The following is an 11,611-nucleotide window of genomic DNA, read 5'->3' as shown; positions in this document are numbered from 1 at the left end:
TGCAGACCCATTTCCCTCACCAGGTCCCAGCACCTTAAAAACAAGGATTACTATATCTTAATCTGGTGTCATATTTATTTTGACACTCAGTCTCCTTGCATGTAAAATGGAAGCAAGCTACTGAAATTGATATTAGTGTCCCCGGGGAAGCTTTGTTTAATGCAGGTGGTTCCCTGGCCCGGTTTGGGAGACTGCCTGGAGAAATTCCTGGTTAGGAGTGAGAAAAGAACGTCCCGACAATTTCTCTTTCACACTTAGGAAGCTGGACTTTTTTCTTTTCTTTTCCAATTAAGTTCTATGTATTCATAAACCGTGACAGCTAAGCAGCAAGAATTTCTGTATCATATGAATTTATTTTCTCTTATATACATCTAGCTTGCTTTCTTTCGAGTGCTCTTGCACAAGCTTCTCCGGGGAACGTCATGGCACACCCTCAGTCACCTGAAACCCCTGCGGGGGCTCCTCCACACTAGCCAGCACCTCCTGCACCTGCTTCGTCTGCTTTCACATATTCTCCATCTCTGAAGTGTGCAGAGCATCCTTTATCTTCACTTCCTTTACTAACTTTTGCTCTTGATTCAATTTCTTTTCAATGTGTTTTCTTCTTTTCGATCTAATAACTAAATATAGACATAATGTTATTGAGATAACAACTAATAAATGAGGACTAGAAATGGGGACAAAAGTGAGAAAAATATGGAAAAATAAAGGTAACAACAATGGCATTTTCAGGCTATAAGCAATGTTATTTGTCTGGTAAGGATGGTGAATATTGCATTTTTAAATCAGTTCCCCACTTTCTGTGGTCAAGCTTTATAAATACCCAGTTAAAAAATATATAATTTATAATAACTATCAATGGAGTATAACCTTTAAAAAGTATGACTCACCATACTGTATACCTGTAACATATAACACTGTACATCAACTATACTTCAATTTTTAAAATGATATTGTAAAACAAATACATACATAAAGTTTTAAAAAATTAGAGAAGTTATAATTCAATGTAATGAAAAGACACTGAAAAACTATCCTCTAAGGGTACAAGGGCCGTCTGCCTCGGGGAGCACCAGTGACTTCTATTCCTTGACCTCTCAGCTCTGACGGTCCAACTCTGGGCTTCTTAGAGGGGAGGTCCACGCAGGGGACGTCAGTGTGATTGAATCAGACATTGTATGTATTTTTGCTCTAGAATTTTTTTAAGCAAGTATCCAAGAATCTCAGAACTTCTACAAAAAGCAGGTTTATGTGCGCATATACACTGTTCTCTCCTCACAGGGACTTGCAGGTGTGGTGGGCTCCCGGGGGCTTTTGACCCGGGGGCAGTAACCTCCACTTTGCGGGCCTGGATCCCATTTCCACGTCAGATCGAGGCAGATGGTGCAGGAGGGACATCGACCTGACTGTGTTCAAAACTCAGCAATAACGCTGCACAAATGGTACATTTAAGGGAAATGTTTAGTATGGGAAAGGTTTTGTTTCCCAAACTATTTTCAGTCCTCGAATTGCCCTGCAGAAGGAACCAAGCAACCACAGCTGTTTGTCCTTCTGTGTAATCTGATGGGACAGGTCATTTCTGTAGGTGTGGCCGTAAACATCTATCTTGCTTACCTCAGACTCCATCAACTCCCACTTAGCTCTGCCTTTGAAAACCAGACCATCATGGCCAGCTCAGCTTTCATGCAACTCTGGACCTGACAAAAAAACTGGCTGCCCCTCTACCTGAATGAATGAACTTTTCCAGTTCCTTCTCATTCTCGGGAAGCAGATACGTGGACTCGTCCAGGCTGTCATCCTCGGGGCTCTCCTCCTCGTCTGCTGATGGTACCCTGATATTTTTATAAAGCAATGCCAGCTGTTGTCTCTCCTCAGCCTGTGCCAGTCGACTGGAGAACAATGCAGATGAATTTAAAAGCCCAATTTTCACGATAAATCCTCACATCTTAAATTCTGTGACTTTTTGATGGAAAAGGGTCACTAGTACACGGTGGTAGTTGGGGGAGGGAGGCAGAAATAGACTGTGAAACCAAAGTTTTCACAGATCTCAGATTTGTGCTGACGAGCAGAAAAGGAGTAACTGATGATGCCAAGTTGGATCGGAGCCAAGACCAGGGTGGGATGAATGAGGCACTCATGTTGGGTACAAAACGCCACAATCAAGTTGAAGATCTTAGTGCAGTATTTTACAAAAGAATAATTAATGCCAAGAAATCCACAATGAACAGAAGGTCAACATTTTCAGGAAAGACAGTATAGGTGTTACTGGCTTTTCCTTTGGTTCAGTTTCCAATATGATTTGCCTCAGCAGCATTCCTGAGCCTGTATTTAAAATATTGATATTTTGTTTATTATGGATTTTTGAAGGCATGAATTTAGATTTTTTTAAAAATACTGTATTAAATTATTATTTATCTTGATTATCAAATTTTTGGCACACACCCACCCCCTTAAATTTTGCACCTGAGGTGAGCGCCTCACCCACCTCACCCTGGGTCCAACCTTGGACATGGATCTCTGTTTGAAGTGGAAATGGGCAATAGTGTTTTACCTTTTCCTAACACGCTTACATTCCTGACTGTGCTTGACTCATGTAGTAACTAGTAATTTTAGGGCTAGTGTATCTGTGCTCTCAGGGGCTGGGATGGAGGGAAGGGACAGGAGGAATAGTCCAGAATCATACTGTGCAGCGGGGGGAACTGGCCTGACTGTAATCAGGAGGTTGGTGCAGGAGCAGGATTTGGGTGAGGAGAGTGAGGTGCTCCCTTTAGGTGCAGTATTTAAGGGGGTGCCAAAACCTCAGTAATGATGATAAATATTTTGACTTAATATTTTTTAAAATTGAAAGGAATGGGAAAAATCCATGATAAACCAAATATCAAAATTTTAAAGACAGGATCCAACAGTGCTGTGATTAACCACACAAAAGCCTGAGGCAAAGGGGAAAATATGAGTCTCTATATACATGTTTTTATGTATTATTTTATGGTTATTCTTTTCTGAAACTTTATGAATATAGTTGAGAATATATGAAAAAATTTAAAAATGCATAATCAAAACTCACACCATTACTTTAAGTTGACATACTTTATATCAGAAACAAAATTTATTATAATTTTACTTTCCTGGTTTAAATGAAATCACACTCACCAATATATTTTCAAAATCTGCTTCTGGGAAAAATGAACCGCTAAAAATTACATGAAGACATGTACTTTGGGCACACATTTTTCCTTTTGCCCTAAGCTCTCCCATGGCACCAAGGGTAACACAAATGCAAAAGCTGTAAATGTTGACATTAGTTCAGTAACTTAATTGGGCACTGAAAGTCCAGGAAGACACAATTCAGCGAGTTATTTTAGAAATTTTTCTATCTGTTAACATCTTTGTCAATACTAAAGAAATAAACTGAAATTGCAATTACATAAACTGAGTCAAAGGAGATCACCACATTAGGTATTCTGGAGCCAGACATGCTGGTGACACACTCTCATTAGCAAAATTTCTTCAATTTTACTTTTAATTTTGCCTTCATTTGATGTACACCAAGGTGATCCTAAAATGGCTACCTTAAAAAACATCCCACACATGGCAGTATATTCCCCATGGACATACTTAATTCTAATAGAGTAAATAATTTAGTACTTCCTCAGTTTGATGGGATACAGTGGAATCCCAGAACTAAATCCTAGACTAGGAATCAACATGTTGGCACTGATCAGAGCAGCACAATGTCACAGTGCGGCTCACTTTTGTCTAATACTAACTTCAAAGTGATCGCAGAGTAGGGAGGGTGTAGCTCAGTGGTAGGGTGTGTGCTCCACATGCATGAGGTCCTGGGTTCAATCCCCAGTACCTCCATTTAAATAAAATTAACCTAAGTGTTCATCAACAGATGACTGAATAAAGAAGTTGTGGTATAATTATACAACGGAATACTACTCAACCATAAAAAAGAATAAAATAAGGCCATTTGCAGCAACATGGATGGACCTGGAGATTGTAATTCTAAGTGAAGTAAGCCAGAAAGAGAAAGAAAAATACCATATGATATTGCTTATATGTGGAACCTAAAAAAAAAGACACAAATGAACTTATTTACAAAAGAGAAACAGACTCACAGACATACAGAACAAATTTATGGTTACCAGGGGGTAAATGGGGTGGCAAGGGATAAGTTGGGAATTCAAAATCTGCATCTCTTGGGGAGTGATGGAAATGTTAGGTATCTTGATTGTGGTGGTGGTGGTTTCATGGGTGTGCACACCTATCAAAATTCATCAAATTGTACATCTGAAATATGTGTAGTTTACAATATAGAAATTGTACCACAATAAAGTTGTTTTTTAAAAACTTAAAAATAAATAGATAAACCTAATTACCTTTCCTCCACCAACAAAAACAAAAAACAAAACAAAAACAATGATCACAGAACTTGACTGTAAGTTTTATCGGTGCGAACAAGATGAAATGTCTTCCCCAAACGCTAGTATTACCCCAGAGAGCCTTGATGATAAGTTTCTAGTGAAAGAGGGAGTGGTCACTCTTCTCTGCTTTGCAATGTTAAGATTCCTCCCAAAGTATCAAGTTCACATTTTGGGGGGATGCCAGCATCTCAGATAGTGGCATTCAAATATTTTTTTTAATGGAGGGACTGGGGGTTGAACCCAGGACCTCAGGCATGCTAAGCAGGCATGCTACCACTGAGCTCTACCCGACCCCTCAAACATTTCTGATCATGGTCTCAAGTAAGAAATAAGCTTTACCTCACAATCGTGTGTCTGAAAAGATTGAGAATCAGTATTTACTTTAATACATGTAATGCTTTGTAATATTTTCTATTCTACTAAATTGTACTCTCTCCTGTTTCTTTTTATATTTTTCTTTTATATCATGACCCAACATGAACACAGTCCGTATTCTAAAAGACACTGTCTATCATATATAATGACTATAATGAGTTCGTGATTATAAGAACTGTCATTATTATTATCATTACCATCACAAAATAATAACCTACTTAACTAGTTACGTCTTACGTAAGGGTGGTGAAGGTTACCCAGAACATACTTACTAGATCATATAGGAAATAGCGATGCCACACACCAGGGCGATGCTGAAGGCTACCCCCGCGACTGTAACTACTTGAACAAGAGCAGGTCTATGAGGAATCAGTGCTAAAAATGGAAAGAACAGACGTTCTCACTAAATCCTGTTTTAGCTGTGACTATCAGTGAGTATGTTACTCATATTGTTTTCCAGAGAAAACCAGGAATACCCTTAAAAATAACATTCTTAATTCTAAAACATATGGAGACTAGACTGCACAGCCTGAGTGAACAAATATACTTTGAATTCCCACCTAAGCCCTGACTCCTTTTCCATCTGCCTCCTGTCTTTGGTCCAAGCCCCTCTGATGCCCCGCAGAGACTGATCCCCGACTCAGCACGGCAGGCAGCGCCCGCCATCGAGGGGGCTGAAAGGGGAGGATCCTTTGTTTTCCAATCAGGTGCTGCCCGGATAGCCTCAGGCTGTGAACTGCTGTTATGAACGGACATCACAGGGCACTTCAGGATGCAGTTTCACAGACCTGTGTTCCAGGTGTTGGTGTTCGGGACCACTGAATGCCCCACAAAACCACGGAGCTTTGTAGCCTCAGGGGTGTCCGTCTTCCCATTACCTGAATCAAAAAAATAAACAACCAGAGTGACCGTGCAAACCGAACGAGGGAGCAAAGGGCAAAGCAACGAGGTTACCCAGCCACGTGTGAACCCTGACCCACACTCGACCTTCCTGCACTTTGTCTCTTCACTGGTACAGGATGAGGAGTTCAGCGGCTGAGCTGAAAAATACTTTGATAACGATAATTTGGGCGCTGGGGATTAACAGACACACATTACTGTATGCAAAGTAAACAACAAGGACCTGCTGTACAGCACAGGGAACTACATTCAATTTCTTGTAATGACGTATAATGGAAAAGAATCTGAAAAAATACTTATGTATCACTGAGTCGCTTTGCCGTACACCTGAAATTAACACTGTAAGTCAACTACACTTCAATGATAAATTTTCTAAAAGGGCCAAAGAATGTGGACCTTCGGACACCATGGCCTGGACCCCGCTGGGCTTCGTGGTTGTGGGGCTGGGGCGGGGGGCGAAACCCCATCGCTGAGCTTTAGGAAGAGTCGTAGTATCTTTGGGGTGGATGGGTGTATTAACCGTCTGCCTCTGTTTCTCTCTGTATTCCCGGCGCTTTGACATCTCGCGCTATTGTCTGATCTGCCCGAAGCAGCAGCGTTACTGATCCGACCACGGGGAGGGGCTGTGCAGGTGCCGGGAGCTACACCCACGACAGCGCTGGAAAGCGTCGGCGACCGCCCCGCCCCGCCCGATCCCCTGACTCACCCTCAGGCTGCGGGGAACGCATGGGCGCAGTCGCGGTTCGTGCTGTAAGTAGAAGGGGACCAGGAAGAAGAGAGGGGTCTAAGACAGATGTAGGGAAATAAGGATCTGCCCTGGTGTCAGACGAGAGGGGCCGTTCCAGATGGGCAAGATGAGGCTGCGAGGTGCAGCTCAGTGGCAGAGCGCGTGCTTAGCATGTGCTAGGTCCTGGGTTCGATCCCCAGTACCTCCATTAAATAAACAGATAAATAAACCTAATTACCTCCCCCACCAAAATAAATAAATTAATAATTTTAAAAATAAAAAAAAGTAATTGTCAACATAAAAAAAACAAGTAGTTAAGATGGTAAATGTTAAGGGGGATAAAGCTCAGTGGTAGAGCACATGCTTAGCACAAGGAGGTCCTGGTTCAGTCCCCTGTACCTCCACTAAAATAAATAAATAAGCCTAATTACCCCCAAATAAAAAAATAATAACTTTTTAAAAATTTAATAATTAAGAAAAATATATTTGGGGGAGGGTATATAGCTCGTCCTGGGTTCAACCCCCAGTACCTCCATTAAATAAATAAGTAGATAAATAAACCTAATTACCTCACCCCCCAAAAAATAACTAAAAATAAAAATAGAAAGTAATTGTCAAAGTAAAAAAACCCAAACAGCTAAGATGGTAAATGTTGTTAATAAACTTATTCCAATGCCTGGTAGAAACATGGGGCTTAATTTGCAGGAGCACGGAGCTCTGCCGGCACCCAGTGTCTCCTTTCAGGAATATGCACCCTTAAGAACATAATGCACTTGGTTCCTGGCCTGGTTTTGCAGTCGCTGGGAAGCACCCCTATCCCTCCCAAGCTGAGGGCCTGGAGGAAGTCAGCACAGAGTGGCGGGGCTGGGCTCCCATCAGGGCAGAGAGGCAGACAGCTCTGCGATCTGCCAGCTGACAGAGTGAAGAACAGAGCAACTCACTTCGAAGCAGTGCTTCCCTCACCATATTATGTTGTGGCCGGGCTACTGCCAGGCTTAGGAGACAGTGGTCTAGCAGGAGAGAGGGCCCCAGACTAGCGTTCTCACTGAACTGGATGAGGAACCACAAGGACTCACCTCGGAACTGGACCAAAGGCCCTTGAACCTGAGATAGGAGAATCTCCGTAAAGGGCAGCGTGGGCCGCTGGGTGACTTTTGTGGGTGCCTGTGCCTGTCGATAGCCTTGAAGAGAGAACCTGTAGCAGTGAAATGCAATGACCCCACTCTACTCCCCCTGATGGAAATGAAAACCACGGTGGGAGCCACCCCTTAAACCCACTGCTTAGTCGGCTGGTTTGAACTCACCTGCATAAGGCAAGCACAAATGAAGGGGGCATTCCATTAAAAATAAAAATAAAAAGATGAAAGAATTTTGAACCTTGTCCATCATCCCCAAATTGTTCATTATTTTACCATATGGGGGAGAGGAAGTATTTAGACATTTTCCAGCATCAGTCCTGTGTTTCTCTGAGGAACGAAGGTCTTCTACCTACAGAATGTCTGGGTCCTGACTTGGAGCCACCAGTGTGAGGTCAGCACACGCTGCCATGGGGAATTCTCTCATGGAACCGAGTCGGCCAATGGGGAGACACAGAATGTGGGGGCCGGTGCTGGGAGTCAGGCTAAGGTTTTGGGTACAGCTATGAATATGACCGGGTCCCTGCCCTCAGAAAGTGCACGGATCAGTGAGGAGGCAGAGGAAGTCAATTATCAGTCCTTGTGACACAAACAGAACGCAGTCGGGCTCTGTGGTCAAACACCTGAAAAGATCCTCATCTCTGGCTTCCCAGGTGCTGGAGCCAATCCAGTTACTTAACCTCTCCAAGCACCAGTATCCTCCTTGGTGAAACAGGAGGAAGAAGTAATATCTGCTTCACGGGGTCACAGCGATGGCTGAGTAACGGAACCCACACAAAGCTCAAAACCAGTGTGGGCACTGAATATGAGTTCTCGCTGTAATATGCGAGACTACAATATTTGCAAAAAATTCGCAATTCAGTGCACCTCCAACCTCTGGGGTACCTACACTCAGAAACCTAGGCCCAAGTGATGAGGCTGACCGGCTGTCACAAGGGTCCCCCTTTTGCTCTCCTGTAAATGTGACCTAGCGACATTCGGATGCAGCAGTGGCCACGCCACGGGCCACTCCTGGGGACTCCCCGGTCCCCTAATAGAAGCACTCACCTGTGGGCTTGTCCTCACTCTCTGCTCCCCACCTGCTGGGCTGAGCCCCTCCCTGGGTGCTCCTCCCCTGTGGCTCCTCTTCTCAGGGCACCTGATGGACCATCACCTGAGAGAACACAGAGTGGTGTTCATGGCGTTATTTATAGTACACAAGAAGTTATTATAAACCCGAAGTTCCCGCAACCAATGAATGGACAAGCACAGTGTGGTATGACCGTGTGATGGAAGATTGCTCACCCACCGTACGTGCTGCAGTGCTGATGAACTGTGTGCAAACACTGTGCTAAGGCCACACGGCACGTCCTCCCATTTCTGTGAAAGGCCCGAAACAGGCAAATCCACAGCGACAGAATGTGGACCGCCAGGCTGCCGAGGGCCGGGGGAGGAGGGGCAGGGGGTGGAGTAACTGCTAACGGGCTCCTTCCGTGGTGGTGGATGTTCTGCACTTAGACAGTCATGATCCGGCACATGTGAACGCACCGAAAACCACTGCAAAACGGTTAACGTCATGGTCTGCGACTGTCTCAAGAAAGCTACTGATTTTTCAGAACAGACTATTTTTAAGAGTAGCTTTTGTTCACAGCAGAGATCCCACATGCCCTGCCCCTCACGCACAATCACACACACACGCACGCACACGCATCCACCCCCATTATCAACACCCCGCACCAGACAGGGAGATTGTCACGGCTGCTGCGCCCACACCGACACATCATGGTCAAAGTCCCTAGCCTCTGCTGGGCTGACTCTCGGCATTAGACATTCTGTGGGGTTTGATAAAGGCGCCATGACATGAATCCCAATCTTATAAAACGTCACATAGCACAGCTCCTCTGCTGGAAGCATCCTCTGTGCCACCTCTTCCTTCCGCCCTCCTCCCCCCAACCTCTGGCAGCCACTGGTATTTTTACTGCCCTCATGGGTTTTCCCTCTTCCAGAACATCAGAGAGTTGGGCTCATACAGCACGTAGCCTTTTCAGACTGGCTTCTTTCACTAATTAATACATATTTAACATGACCCATAGTAATATGTTCCTCCGTGTCTTTTCATGGCTTGGCAACTCAAGCTTTTTTTAAATAAAGGTTTGGGGGGAAGGGTATATATAGCTCAGTGGTGCAGTGTGTTCTTAGCATGCACGAGGTCCTGGGTTCAATCCTCGGTACCTCCATTAAGATAAATAAATAAAAACCTAATTTATCCTCCCTCCCCCCCAAAAAAATTAAGGAATAGTTGGTTTACAATATTACAGTAGTTTCAGGTGTAGACCACAGTGATTCACATTTTTTATAGATTATACCTCCATTTAAAGTTATTTTTAAAATAGAAAACAAAGACACCAATTATAAAATATTGGCTGCATCCCTTGCAATGTGCAATGTATCCTTGCAGCTCATTTATTCTACACATAGTAGTTTGTCCCTCTTAATCCAGTACCCCTAACTTTCCCCTCCCTATCAAAGGTATTATTTTTTTTTAAATGGAAAAAGCCACTGAATTTGGATGCTCTTAAGTGTCGCCCATGGACTACAAGCCCAGAAGGCACACCTCCGGGGCAGCCGACCTCCTGCGTGGATCTCACCTGGGACAGTTTCCTTCTTCAAGGATGGGGTCCACCAGTCTCTCCCTGCTCTGGCTGTTCTCCAGGTGCCTTAATTTTTTTGCTCAAGGTTAGGAATTTTAAATTATTACCAGAAGGAACACAAATCAGATCCAAGCTTCTCCACCATGACTGCGACCTTTTCTCTTGGGCTTCAGTACTTTCTCTGTAACACTGCGGTTTCTTCGTGTTTCTCTGCTCCGAGGTTCACCGAGCACCTTTTCATCACCTCTCTGCACAGCCCCTGCACCACACTGGTCCAAGCGGCCATCTCTCGCTGAGTGACCAGAGGTCTCCACACCTGTCTTCCCGTGGTAGCAGCTGCTTCCGCCCGCTCACTGCCCGCCCAGCAGCCACCAGGCCTCTTCAAACACAAAAGCATCTTCTGTCCTTCCTGGGTAGATGCTCAGTGGTGCCGGTGCAGAAACCCAGCCTTCGGGCAAGTCTTTGGGCTGCTCAGCAGGGCTCTGAGAACTCATTCCTCCAGCTTTGGATTCTGAGCAGACTCAGCACCAGGGCTTGGAGCCAACTTCTGCCAAATGGAAAACAAAACCAGTCTTCGGTCAGGAAAGACTTTATTCAGAAATATGAGTCCTGTAAGGAAAGGGGGCTGTCTGCCAGCACCTCCAAGGCTGGGCAGAGAGGAACATGCCTTCACGGGGAGGCATGAACAAGGCTACAAAGAACCGGGTGTGGGGAGTGGGAGATCAGAGGAGACGCCTGCTGTCGGCCAGTTCTAGAGGCGGCCGCTGTTCTGCACCCTAATACTTGTTTAACCTCAGGAGTGAGTCAAAGTTCAAGGGTCTTTGGGGAGGAAAGAAGCTGAACTAAAGTTTGGTGAAGTCGAGATTACAGACTTTTGTTCTGATTGATCAGAGTGGACAGTCTTGCTAATCACTTCCAAGAAAGACAACAGAAATCTGGAGTCTGGATCTGGCCTTGCCCTGTGCAGAAGAGGGGTCCCTGAGAGCCTTATCAGTCCTGTGGGGAAGGATGGTCCTTGGCAGCGAGCCATTTCCTGGAACACAAAAGGTCAGAGGGATTTAACTGCCTCTGTGTTCCAGGAGCCTGAAGCTCAACGTCGTCACCTCTCACCTCCAGGTTTCAGGTCTCCTTTATCCCCGAGTCCTCTGGAGAGGACCTTAGGATGGCCTCCCACGGCCACATGAAGCCTAGACCATCACCTTTTCCTCCAACAGTGTCACTGTCATACGGGGCCAGGTTAGAGTCCCCAGCACCTTGCTTGGCCCTGCCCAAGGTGGCCTTAAAATGACCCCAAGTCATGCTGGCTTCCTTCCCTGTGGTGGAAACCATGCCGGGTCCCACTGGATGTCTGCTCCCAGGATGACAAGAATCCCCAGAGCTCAGCCGACAATACAGATTTCTGGGTCTAGTGGATCG

At 44.9% G+C, this 11,611-nt stretch overlaps 1 protein-coding gene across 1 annotated transcript; it reads right to left on the bottom strand.

The window, feature by feature from the left end:
- Positions 1 to 349: 349 nt before the first annotated feature.
- C9H19orf18 (chromosome 9 C19orf18 homolog) lies at positions 350 to 8,672 on the bottom strand. The gene is made up of 7 exons (XM_032487482.1): positions 8,613 to 8,672; positions 7,506 to 7,610; positions 6,409 to 6,450; positions 5,591 to 5,680; positions 5,075 to 5,177; positions 1,726 to 1,889; positions 350 to 620 (listed from the first exon to the last, which is right to left on the bottom strand). Exons 3-7 carry the CDS (start codon positions 6,428 to 6,430, stop codon positions 505 to 507), a joined length of 495 nt encoding a protein of 164 aa, XP_032343373.1. The 5' UTR covers positions 6,431 to 6,450; positions 7,506 to 7,610; positions 8,613 to 8,672; the 3' UTR covers positions 350 to 504.
- Between the last annotated feature and the right edge of the window lie 2,939 nt (positions 8,673 to 11,611).

Source organism: Camelus ferus, chromosome 9, assembly GCF_009834535.1.
Source record: "Camelus ferus isolate YT-003-E chromosome 9, BCGSAC_Cfer_1.0, whole genome shotgun sequence".
NCBI classification, from domain to species: Eukaryota; Metazoa; Chordata; class Mammalia; order Artiodactyla; family Camelidae; genus Camelus; species Camelus ferus.
The sequence above is the reverse complement of the archived record's forward strand: the minus strand, read 5'-3'. Positions and strand labels throughout refer to the sequence as shown.